The sequence below is a fragment of the Camelina sativa genome, chromosome 9, assembly GCF_000633955.1.
Source record: "Camelina sativa cultivar DH55 chromosome 9, Cs, whole genome shotgun sequence".
Classification (NCBI taxonomy): domain Eukaryota; kingdom Viridiplantae; phylum Streptophyta; class Magnoliopsida; order Brassicales; family Brassicaceae; genus Camelina; species Camelina sativa.
The window spans coordinates 18600027-18613444 of record NC_025693.1 but is presented as its reverse complement, the minus strand read 5'-3'; the positions used below and the strand labels follow the sequence as shown (position 1 = coordinate 18613444).

Genomic DNA, 13418 nt, shown 5'->3' with positions numbered 1-13418 from the left:
GAACTCATCAAGATCGTTAGCCGTCTTATCAAGCTGACCATCTAAACCGTGGATCCAATCAACCCATGAAAGCCATGGTACATAACTTCCAATACTAAACGTCCCAAGTAGCTTGCTTAGCCTCTCCATTAACTCCTGAAAATCTGTTTCACCGCCGTATTTTCGTCCCAAAGCAACTCTACATATCACATCGTTAGTTAAACTCATCAAGATCTTGCTTAGATTCACCGGCAAAGAACTCGATCTCCGGATCTTTTCCATCATCAAACTGATCTCTTCTTCTCTCACTTCTCGAAAGGACCGTACCATTTTGTTGCTGAAGAGATGGAGGACGCACACACTCTTCATTTGCCTCCAATACTCTCCATAAGGAGCTGATGCCACATCATGCCTATCGTAAAGAAGCTTCTCGAATATTTTTGAACGTGGACGGCTTGCGAAAACACGGTCATGCGTCTTCAAAACGTCTCTAGCCACTTCAGCCGAAGATACTATAAGAACGGGGACACGGCCAAAGTGAAGGAGCATGAGAGGACCGTAACGGTGGCTGAGAGAGCATAGTGATCGGTGAGTGTGGCGGCCTAGCTGATGAAGGTTTCCGATCAAGGGAAGTCCCGGTGGCGACGGAGGTGTGTTGCTGTTCTTCCCTCTCTTATGTTTTATGAAAAATATGATGGGAATTAAGATTACTGACCATAGCAGAAACATCATACTCATCATTTGCATGTCTGGATTCTTCAAGTTCTTCAAAAAAAAAGTTTTTGTGAAGAGTTTGTAGTTTGTGATATTTTGGACTTATTTACCTATACAAGCCAAGTTCTCTACGCCTAGTACGTATTATCCACTCAATTTTTTTTTGGAGGTATGTATGATGTATCATATGCATGCCGTCTGGTTTCTTTATATGTTTACTTTGTTCGAGATTTTTCTTTCGGTGCTTTTACGATTTACGTGTCTTCTTTTGGATTCATAACAAATCTAAGTGCCGATTGTTCAACAAACAATCCTCCATGAATTTTAAATGTCCTAATACGTCTAAAAAATGTTAGACTTATTAAGATATGTATATTATGAGACACAGTAACATAAATAACGTAGATCATAACAAATGATTATGACCTTTTTGTTTTTATTTGTGACTGAGAAAGAGCAAACTCTTTTGGTTACGTGTCACTGAGTTCACAACGAGTAAAACACGGAAGCTGAAGTGCTACCACATATAGTGTTGTGTTGACACAATGACACACACAGTAAAATCGAATTCGTTACCACAAAAAGGGGCTACAATTGGTAAACAGTTAGGATTTAATCATAGTTCGAATCTCCATTTTGTAATTACCAAACTCATTTTTAAATAATTTTCGGTTTAGGATAGTCACCAAAAGGACTGACTTAGAAAGGGGAAAAGCCCAAGGTATATAATATTTCATAAGTCATCATAATAACACCATGAAGTTGACTCAGTAAGCAAAATAATTGATTAGAACTCACATGACACAATAAATGAGAAGAAAATCAAATAAAAAAACCAGATCCATGGCGCGAAAAGAGCAACGACCCACACCTTTGCCACGTGGTCTTGTCCTGTGGATCTGAGTGTCCAAATTAGAAGAAAGATGAGAAGAGAGAGTATAAACACTCTACAGCATTATGATCAGCTGTAAAAAGCTTAACCTAATTGGTTTTAATGGCAGAACAACAATATTAAAAATTCAACCAACAACATCTAATTCATCATTTAATACACATACAAAAGAACAGCTAATACTAATAGTTCACAGAAACTGCTTTAATATACTTTTGACTAAAGTTGTCTCTCTTTTCTCAAGAAATCCTCTGTTTTCACTTGCAAGTAACCAAGAAAAATGCGAGAAGACGATAAAAACTCCGAGGAAGAATTCGTCGAAGTCGATCCCACTGGTCGCTATGGCCGGGTTTGTTCTTCTTTCATTTCATATATTATCAAAGTAAATAATCTTCCTATTCTAATCGTTTTTGTTTCTCATTTTTTTTCAGTATAAAGAAGTTCTAGGCAAAGGAGCATTCAAACAAGTGTATCCTTTTTTCATAGATCTGTGTTCTTTGTTATTACATGAAAAGATTCACAGACAAAAACTTTTTCTTTGATTTGAGAATTATTCAGATACAGAGCATTTGACCAACTTGAAGGGATCGAAGTTGCTTGGAACCAAGTTAAGTTAGACGATAGACTCTCTAACTCAGAGAATTTAGATCGTCTTTACTCTGAAGTTCACTTGCTCAAAACCCTTAAACACAAAAGCATCATCAAATTCTACACTTCTTGGATCGATCACCAACACATGACCATCAATCTCATCACCGAAGTCTTCACCTCCGGAAATCTTAGACAGTCAGATTTCCTCTCTCATTCTTTTTTTTTCTATTGATTATTTTCATGTTTTACAAACCCTTTTGTGGATCCACTCGAATGTTTTGAGTTATTTTATAGGTACCGGAAGAAGCATAAGTGTGTTGATCTAAGAGCATTGAAGAAATGGTCAAGGCAGATATTAGAAGGGCTTGTTTATCTTCATAGTCATGATCCTCCTGTGATCCATAGAGATCTTAAATGTGATAACATATTCATTAATGGCAACCAAGGTGAGGTCAAAATTGGTGATCTCGGTCTAGCCGCCATTCTTCACCGCGCTCGCTCAGCTCATAGCGTCATTGGTGAGTTCTTTAAGCTTGATCTATAAAGACAACCATGCTTGTGTGAAACTATAATTGTGTGTTTGAAATTGTTTAGGAACACCTGAATTTATGGCACCGGAACTCTATGAAGAGGACTATAATGTACTAGTTGATATATATGCGTTTGGAATGTGTTTGCTCGAGCTGGTAACTTTCGAGTACCCGTATTCCGAATGTACAAATGCTGCTCAGATTTATAGGAAAGTTACATCGGTAAGTGATCTTTTAATTTCTCCATCTTATGTCCAATCAATGAATATGATATTTTTGTCATATAGTTGATCCATTTTTTTCTCAATCCTTCGTAGGGAATCAAGCCAGCATCACTTTTGAATGTGACTAATCCGCAAGTGAGAGCATTCATTGAGAAATGTATCGCCAAGGTCTCCGAACGCTTGTCTGCCAAGGAACTACTTGATGACCCTTTTCTAAAATGCTACAAGGACAAAAACGAAAACGTCAGCTCTCATCACAAAGGTAACAGTATTTTTGGTATTTTGGAAACTGTGTGATCATATGATTTCTATTGATATATATGAGATTTCTAATACGAAATTAACTCACACTACTACCTTTAACTCAATGCAGAAAATGGCTGCAATGGAAGAGGAATTGAAGATGATGTCTTAGATTCTACGGTAGGTTTAACTGTAGAAGGCCAACGTAAAGNATTCATTAATGGCAACCAAGGTGAGGTCAAAATTGGTGATCTCGGTCTAGCCGCCATTCTTCACCGCGCTCGCTCAGCTCATAGCGTCATTGGTGAGTTCTTTAAGCTTGATCTATAAAGACAACCATGCTTGTGTGAAACTATAATTGTGTGTTTGAAATTGTTTAGGAACACCTGAATTTATGGCACCGGAACTCTATGAAGAGGACTATAATGTACTAGTTGATATATATGCGTTTGGAATGTGTTTGCTCGAGCTGGTAACTTTCGAGTACCCGTATTCCGAATGTACAAATGCTGCTCAGATTTATAGGAAAGTTACATCGGTAAGTGATCTTTTAATTTCTCCATCTTATGTCCAATCAATGAATATGATATTTTTGTCATATAGTTGATCCATTTTTTTCTCAATCCTTCGTAGGGAATCAAGCCAGCATCACTTTTGAATGTGACTAATCCGCAAGTGAGAGCATTCATTGAGAAATGTATCGCCAAGGTCTCCGAACGCTTGTCTGCCAAGGAACTACTTGATGACCCTTTTCTAAAATGCTACAAGGACAAAAACGAAAACGTCAGCTCTCATCACAAAGGTAACAGTATTTTTGGTATTTTGGAAACTGTGTGATCATATGATTTCTATTGATATATATGAGATTTCTAATACGAAATTAACTCACACTACTACCTTTAACTCAATGCAGAAAATGGCTGCAATGGAAGAGGAATTGAAGATGATGTCTTAGATTCTACGGTAGGTTTAACTGTAGAAGGCCAACGTAAAGACCTCAACACAATCTTCCTAAAACTACGAATCACAGATTCCAAAGGTTCAATTCTTTTTTGCTTTGACTAAAATCTAAAACCTTCATATTATCTTCATATATTGAATCTTGTTTTGACATAATTATAAAATTATTAAAACAGGTCAAATCCGCAATATCCACTTCCCATTTAACATAGAGACAGACACATCTTTCTCAGTCGCCATCGAAATGGTCGAAGAACTAGACTTAACCGATGATCAAGACATCTCAACGATCGCTAAAATGATCGATTTAGAGATACATTCACACATCCCCGACTGGACTCCTTCTCGTCTTAACGGAGATGATTCAGCGTTACACAAGTGTTTGTCTTCTCCGCTGCATCTAGACAGATTCCCTTCAGGGAGAAAATTCTGGTCCTCTCCTAAAGCAGGAGCTGGAGATTCACGTTCGCCCTTCGCGCCACGATCTAATTCTAAGCTTTCTTTGTTATCACAAGGACCGATCAATCAAGATGTTGGGGTTATAGTAGAGAAACTTGAGACTCTGTTGAGGAAACAGAGAGAGGAGATTGAAGAGATGCAAAGAGATCAAGAACGTATAGTTTCTGAGTTTTTGAAAGAGTTTCCTCCTGAGGTATGTGAAGAGGCTTTGGTAAGATTACAACTCAAAGATTGTGATAACTTACTATGTTAGTTCGTTTGTTGTAACATTACATACTCTCATCAAGATTATTATTTTGGTTTTATAGTAGAGAAACTTGAGACTCTGTTGAGGAAACAGAGAGAGGAGATTGAAGAGATGCAAAGAGATCAAGAACGTATAGTTTCTGAGTTTTTGAAAGAGTTTCCTCCTGAGGTATGTGAAGAGGCTTTGGTAAGATTACAACTCAAAGATTGTGATAACTTACTATGTTAGTTCGTTTGTTGTAACATTACATACTCTCATCAAGATTATTATTTTGGTTTTGTAATATAGTGTTGTACTAAAGGTCATGTGTAACGAGATTGTGAAGGTTAAAGGAAACTATTTGTTGAAAAATCTAATAGTTGTCAAATAATTTTTTTTTCTAATAGTGAAGAAGAAGGTGGTAATATCATCTAGTTCAGAAGAGTCGATTCTTCTGAACCAGACTAGTGCTCATCTGACTCTTGTGAACCTGACTCGTCTGTCATAGACTCAAATGTTTCTCTTATGGTCCATGCTCTCCTTTTATCACCTTAGAATAAGAAGACATAGAATAGAACGGTTCATATTATGGTTAATTAGCTTATGCCTCAAGATATATACTAGGGTTTCTTTCTTAGATAAATAAACCTAAATCGAGATATGTGGACTACACACGACACGACTTATCTTTGTTTTTGATTTTCTAGCACCACTTTCTAAACTTTCAGCTTGAAGATGCATTTATTGTAACATAGTCTTTTTGTTGAATACAATTTTACATTCACACAAAAAAAAAATGTCATTAAAATCTCCAAGTCTACATTTTCGTTGATTTAAAGCTCCAATTCTGCTATTGGAGGGAAAAAACACCAATTATTTGTTGACTTCCAAATAAATCACAAACTCTCGTTGACTTAGCCTTTTGAGGCACAGCGTTAAGTGGTCAAACGGAGAAATTAAACGGAGTTAATTATCTGTTAACGAGATCCATTAATAGCAAAACGACGCTGTTTATAACACCCTAAAACCCCCCAAATTGAGAAATCGATTCTCAATTTTCCCAATTCACAAACCCTAATCGATCTAACCGTAATCGAACATGATATCTTCGATGACGAGAAGATTCCAGCTCTCTTTTTGTTATACGCCGGAAGAACGGTCGACCATGATTCTCTTCAGTTCTCGATGTAAAGATCGTTAAACCGGCTCCACAAACACACTTCAATGGCACTCCACGGTCGAACAAAGCTACCACCGATTTCTTTGAGCTAGAACTCATCTCGTCAACTCGAAGAAGAAGAGAGAAACCGAAGAAGAAAAGAGAAATTAAAGAAGAAAAGATAAATTGAGATCGATTAGGGTTTGTGAATTGGGGAAATTGAGAATCGATTTCTTAATTTGGGGGTTTTAGGGTGTTATAAACAGCGTCATTTTGCTATTAACGGATCTCATTAACAGATAATTAACCCTGTTTAATTTCTCCGTTTGACCACTTAATGTTGTGCCTCAAAAAGCTAGGTTAGCGAGAGTTTGCGATTTATTTGGAAGTCAACAAATAATTGGTGTTTTTTTCCTCCAAATGCAGAGTTCGGGATTTAAATCAACGGAAATGTAGACTTGAGGATTTTAATGACATTTTTCCCTATATTATACCTATCAGGACATATAAATAATTTATTCAACAATCATATTCTACATATCAAATACATATAATGTAGACAAAATAAAAAGGACTAGATACCAACCCGCACTAAGTGCGGGATAAATCGATTTAAATAAAATATTATGAGTAAAATAATTATTTCAGATTCAAGATTCGTTTGTGTAAAACAAAATATATAAGTACATTTTTTTGTTTATTCAAATTTTAGTTTATTTTCTGTTTAATACGTTTCCCCGTAAAATATTTGAACTTGAAATTTTTTTTAAGGTGGTGTAGAAAGTTTTGATGTCTTTTTGTGTTTCTAAAAATTACATATTTTATCTTTCACATTATTATCTACATCACTATGCTATTAAATAGATAAAATAATATTTTTTAGATTAATCAATTTAATTTAAACTAATTCTAAGTTTAAAAATGCAATGAGAAAATGTATAATAGTGGTAACTAAATGAATACTTTTTTTATTATATGTAAAATGTAATTTACTTATAATAATTAAATATATTATGAAATTGCTAATTAAATATATTTCTGGATTTTAATTGTTTATTAAATCTTTCATTTTTTAAAACTAATAGTAATTAAAGAACATTGTCTTATATATGTCAATGACATATTTATGTAAATAATAATAAGATGTAAGAACATTTATTAAACTGGTAAAGGAGATATGTGAACGCGACACATCAGTTTTTTTATGAGAGTGTTTCTCTATTAATATATAGGGGATATGTAGTTTTATAGTTTTTTTTTTGTCAACAAAATATTAGCTCAAACGAGCCAATTGGATGGCAGATTGTTTACATACATAACATCATGCGGAGATGTGCGCGCATAGCGTGCCAAACGATCCGCTTTTACATTTGCAATTCTAGGAATAAAAGATAAAGAAAAAGAAGAAATTTCCTCTCTGTCTATCTCAATATCGTCAAAGTAAGTCGAGAAAGCCGGCCAGTCGTGTGGCGAAGACACCATCTTCACCAGGTCTGAACAGTCTGAGTAGAAAGCCACATCCTGGAAGTCATGCCCGATCATACACCGCATGGCCCAAATAAAAGCTTCGACTTCAGTATGCAAGGGGGAAAGGCTCCGTCGGAAATTAGAAGCTTCCATGAGTGGTGCCGGATCCTAAAACTGAGTGCAGTACCATCCTGCGCCTGCAAACGGATCACCAGCTTTCCAAGATCCATCTACGAAACAGCGGTAGCCTGAGAAGACATTAGGAAGTGAAGCTGCACCCACCCTCAACCGAATGGAGGGGTCAGGAGGGTGACCTACAAGAGCCTCATCCTCACTCTCCTCCTGAGCCTGCTGCCATGTCAACGCCTCGCCTTCTGCTACCCGAATCACCTCATCTGGCCGCTCATCTATATTCTCAAAAACTCTGCCATTTCTTGCTTTCCATATCACTACAAGAAAACAGGCCAACGGCGACTGTGCAAATAGTCGCTAAATAGTCGTTAAATGATTATATACGACTATTTAGCGACTAATTACTGTTGTAGGTAAAAATTTGTCGCTAATCCGTATAGTCGTTAAATAGTCGTTATTTAGCGACTATTTAACGACTATATAGTGTTGTCGTTAATTTGTCGCTGCGTTGTCGTCACTTAGTAACCAAATACTGCGACAATTTGCCGACAATTTAACGATTATAGTAGCATTAGTCGTGTATTAGTCGCTAAATTTAGCGACTAATCTGCGTCAAAGTTACGACGTATATACATGAATAAAACTTGCAATACTTTAGTCTGAAATTAGTCGTTTTATTCTACGACTATTTACCCTCTATTTAACGACAATTTGCAGACTAAATGACGACTATATAGCGACTACTTTGTTTTATAAAATAATGAAATTTACTGGTTTTTATTGTTTTTGTAATCCTGATTTTAATCCTGCTTTAATACTGAATTAGTAAATGAAAAATCTAATGAAAACACCTTCCAAAAACATAATCATAATTGTATTAAAACCTTCACAAACACAAGTTCAAAATAGAGATCAAACCAAAAGCATAGAAAGAACAAGTTTATAACACATACAAACTTAATACAAGAACTTAGTTCATGAGTTGAGAAACAAAATGCAAGGTTGTGGAGTTGATCATGGAGTTGATGATGGAAGATTGTCCTCTTCAGCTGATTGAGAGGCTATAAACTCCATGTAGGCTGGATTAGTGTGGCGCATAAACTTTGCCATCATTGTCAACTCTTGCGTTTGCTCAGCCACAAGGAGAGCAGTTTTTTCTTCTCGAGCAGCAGCTTCAGCGTTGAGAGTCGCCTGGATTTCAGCCTGAACTTCAATCTGGCGTTGGGCTGCCTTCAGTTGCTCTTGCAGTGTGAGAAAGGCTTCCGTTTGTGATGGTTGGTTGCCCTTGCCCTTGCCCTTGCCAAGAGTATCTTTGAGGCTTCCAACACCATAAGGAGTTCCACGTGAATCCCTCTTAGTGCACTGTTTTTAGAAAAAGAAAAACAGTAAGTAAAGAGCTAAAGAGCAAAACAAATGTATGATCGAGTGTTAGGCTACTTTACCTCAAGAAAGATGGCAGTACATTCATCGGTGGTGAGCTCCCGACGGTGTGAAGTACCATCTGAAAGAGTTGAATCTGCCTCGAGCTCAGCCATCTTTTCTTGCACCTTCTGCTGATAAGCTTGATGAATTTTCTCTGCCTTGCCATCAACATAAGAACCATCCGGCTTTGTATGTGTTTTGAAAAAAACTTCACCCATACTGACCTCTCTTCCCAACTCCTCTTCCTGCAAAGATAGAAATTAAACAATTGTTAGTACTAGATAATATAGAAATGTTGATAAATGAAACTAACAAAATNAAGAGTAGCTTTGAGGCTTCCAACACCATAAGGAGTTCCACGTGAATCCCTCTCAGTGCACTGTTTTTAGAAAAAGAAAAACAGTAAGTAAAGAGCTAAAGAGCAAAACAAATGTATGATCGAGTGTTAGGCTACTTTACCTCAAGAAAGATGGCAGTACATTCATCGGTGGTGAGCTCCCGACGGTGTGAAGTACCATCTGAAAGAGTTGAATCTGCCTCGAGCTCAGCCATCTTTTCTTGCACCTTCTGCTGATAAGCTTGATGAATTTTCTCTGCCTTGCCATCAACATAAGAACCATCCGGCTTTGTATGTGTTTTGAAAAAAACTTCACCCATACTGACCTCTCTTCCCAACTCCTCTTCCTGCAATGTTAGAAATTAAACAATTGTTAGTACTAGATAATATAGAAATGTTGATAAATGAAACTAACAAAATAGAAATGATTTAGTACCAGATCATCTTGGATTTCCCTATATGACTTAGGCCCTGATAAGTGGATGTGAGGACCAAGACCATTACGGTCAGACATACGGCACTTGGAATAGGTGGAACTCCTTTGCTGTTGTTCTTCAGTATCCCAATTAGCAACCATCACTTTCCAGAGGTCACCTTCAATCCATGTTGGTTTTATTCGAGCCGTCCTTGCATCGCTAACCATGCCCTTCATCCGGCGGTTACAGATGGTGTTGAAATGTTCTTGAACGGTCCCTGTTATCAATGGATCCCAGGTGTGAGTTTTCTACATAACAAAGAGAGAAGGAATTTGTTAGTGAAAACAAGCAATAAACATAAGTATAAAACAGGTTACAGTGTTCTATTCTTACCGCAAACTCAATGAAGTATCTCTCTTTTCTATCGGGAGGCACACAAGACCAAGTATAATATATGGACCATCGAATTTGTTTGTAAAAATCTTGGTAATCTTCCGAACAAGTTGGCCTTTTTTGTCCCGATCAAACCTCCACACACACATGTAAACAAATTGTAGTTAGTTTGATAGTTAGAAAGCTCAGTCAAAGTTCTTAACTAACTCAGATAATCGAATGCTAATTGTTTGTCATATTAGAAAGCAAAACATACTTAAGCTTTGTCTTAATTAAACGAGTCACATATTATGTTTGTGTATACTTAAACAATTATACACTATGAAAACAAAGAAGCAAAACATACCAAGTCGTCTTCTCTAGTGGGGTAGGAGATAGAACTGTGGTAAACGTCTCACGGCCAGGCATCGTGAGGAGGGCGGTTAGAGATTGCATCGTTTCATCCTGGAGTTGAGGCTCATAGTTGTTGCCTTGCGAAGATGGTTGACTTCCATGGGAGTGATGCGTTGGAGACCGCATATGATCCTCCGGTGGATTCGCATCATAGTTCTGAACCTCAGGCGACGGAACAGGTGGATCAGGAAGTCGATTGCCGGAGCTCTAGAAAAGGCTCTGTGGCGGTGGGAAGTTCCGGAAATGCGGTGGTCGTACTTGTTGGGGCATAAATCGTTCTTCCTCCGATGGTGTGAATGGCGGAGGAATTCGAGAAGTCGGGGTGAAATTGTACTGCGGTGGTAGCGGATTGGTTCGATTCACGGCTGTGGATGGGTTAGACGGTCTGACTCTCTGAGAGACGTTTACGACAGTGGATGGGTTGGTGAGATGAACGGCTGGGGATGGGTTTGTTCGATTCACGGCTGTGGATGGGTGCGTGAGATGAACGGCTGGGTTAGATGTGGAAACTCTCTGAGAAAGGTTGGGTGCAACCTTTCTCCTTTTTATTTTCTTAACCGCAGGATTCGACATGAGCTGAGGAAGAAGTGATTAGGGTTAGGGGAAGATTGATGTGGAAGGAGAGGTCGAATTGATTAGGGTTAGGGGAAGATTGATGTGGAAGTGAGGAAGAAGGAGAGATCGAATCGATTAGGGTTTAGGGGAAGATTGATGTGGATGTGAGGAAGAAAGAGAGATCGAATCGATTAGGGTTAGAAGAAACGAAGTGAGGAAGTGAGGAAGAAGGAGAGATCGAGTGTTAGGTTTAGGTTTTGTTTTTCTAATGGATCGAGTGTTAGGTTTAGGTTTTTAGTTAATGGATCGGATCGAAATATTTTGGCCCAAATGTGTTTTGCCCAAAATATAAGACAAGTGTTACACAATATAACCGATACGTTTTATCAATTTACACAAAAGAGAAATTGGTTTAGATGGTTAATGTACTCTGACTGTAATCATCAGACATGGGTTTGAGTAACCCCAATGTCATATATTTTTTTTTGTTTTTTAAAACACATTAATGTTATATTGATTGTATAAAACAATAATCTTTAAAAAAATAACAAGGCCTTCCAAATGTTTATTAAAATAACCATTAGATTTTATTAAAATACATAATTTATTTTACATATCTTAAAGCACCAAAATGACTTCAGGGTTCTTCGTCGTCTTCTTCATCATCTTCCGAAGACGATAAATTACACATAAATTCATCTTCAGGTTCCGCGTCTGCAACATCGTAGTCAATGTTTATTGGTTCTCTCCTTTCCAAATTGTCTACTATGACATCTTCAATTGTGGTCATCAATACAGCATCATCATTTTCTGTTTGCAAAAGACTCGGTTCTCCATCAATGTTTCCCCTCGGATTCACCTTTAGAACATTGAGCCATAAATGCTTCGGTTTCTTAACGTATGGGTACGGAATATAACAAACCTGTGAGGCTTGGGATGCTGTTTTGCAATCAACATGTAAAAGTTACACATTATATATAAATGTGATGATGACAATAAATAATTATTCGTTTAAATACTTACCTAGAATAAATGGTTCGTTTTTATTGTACTTTCTGGTTGAAAGAACGTCTACAACGCCACCATTACTTCTCCGAGTGCTTCTACCAATTACAGGGTCATACCACTTGCACTTAAATAGTGTGATGTTCAACCCAAGCATCCCCTCATATTCAAGTTCTATGATATCAGTTATTGTTCCATAGAAATCTGCAGCGTCAGATGCATCCGCATAATTTTCACCTTTAACAGAGACCCCATAATTACATGTCTTTCGTCCAGCACCGTGGTTCTCTGTATGAAACAAATAACCTCTTGTAAAATACATTGGCCATGTTTTAGCCTTGTTCAAAGGTCCATGCACAATTTCTTGAACCCAAGTAGGAAACGGATTTGAGGCGTTCCAATAACTAACCTTCATATATATATATATATAGTCTTGCTATGTTAAATAATAACAATAAGTACAATATGTATATCATGAAAAATGGTTTAACATACATATTCTTTAACCCAAGAATGATATTCGTCAGCTCTTTTCGCGGAGAGTTCTTTCTCGGTCAGTCCTGGATATTTTGCCGAAATATAATCCTCGAACATACTATATAGAAAGATAAGATCACCAATGTATGTATATGAGAAAATATAGTGGAAATAGATATCTAAAAATGTAACTAGTTTGTGATATGTAACTAATTATATACCTCTCAATTGGCTGAAAATAGTCACAATTCCGTAAAACATATGCGTGTGCGCAACGATAGTCATCACGTGAAAGCCATATTTCATTCATTTCTCCACTTGGACGGCCAACTTGAGTAAATATAGAAGGTACTCCAGGGACATGATATTCAAACGCTTCACCTTCATCAAATCTTGTTAATCTGACCAAATAATTAAAAAGTAATTAGTATGACTATTAAATTAAATATCACATAAAAAAATTCTCTTAATTGCTCACCTTGATTTTGTTCGTATATTCGCAGCAAAGTAGTGCTCAGAGAAATAAGCAATCTCGTCATTGATATATGATTCAACAATTGATCCAGCCGCATATCTTTTGTTCTTTGCTTTTCCTTTCAATTTTTTGAAAAACCTTTCAAAAGGATACATCCACCTATATTGGACAGGGCCTCCCAATTCAGCTTCGTAGGGAAGATGTATAGGCAGGTGCTCCATCACATCAAAAAAGGATGGTGGAAATATCTTTTCCAAATTGCAGAGGATTAAAACAATGTTCTGTTTTAGAATTTGAAGTCGACTTGTTTGCAAAGTTCTCGAGCATAAGTCCCGGAAAAATGCTCCAACCCCTACAATATTATATTTA

At 37.1% G+C, this 13418-nt stretch overlaps 2 protein-coding genes across 2 annotated transcripts in view; one reads left to right on the top strand and one right to left on the bottom strand.

Annotated features, from left to right (window-relative positions):
* Positions 1-852, bottom strand: part of LOC104715411 (cytochrome P450 71A26-like) — a 2158-nt gene extending 1306 nt beyond the window's left edge. Inside the window, exon 1 of the mRNA XM_010432819.2 lies at positions 5-852. Coding sequence (XP_010431121.1) covers positions 5-726 — 722 coding nt within the window. The 5' untranslated portion in view covers positions 727-852. The remainder of the gene's footprint in view (positions 1-4) is intronic.
* Positions 1680-4893, top strand: LOC104711320 (probable serine/threonine-protein kinase WNK3). Its single transcript, XM_010428012.2, has 8 exons — positions 1680-1934; positions 2017-2054; positions 2144-2371; positions 2471-2694; positions 2771-2928; positions 3024-3192; positions 4087-4212; positions 4310-4893. The coding sequence occupies exons 1-8, from the start codon at positions 1866-1868 to the stop codon at positions 4843-4845; spliced, it is 1548 nt and encodes a 515-aa protein (XP_010426314.1). The 5' UTR covers positions 1680-1865; the 3' UTR covers positions 4846-4893.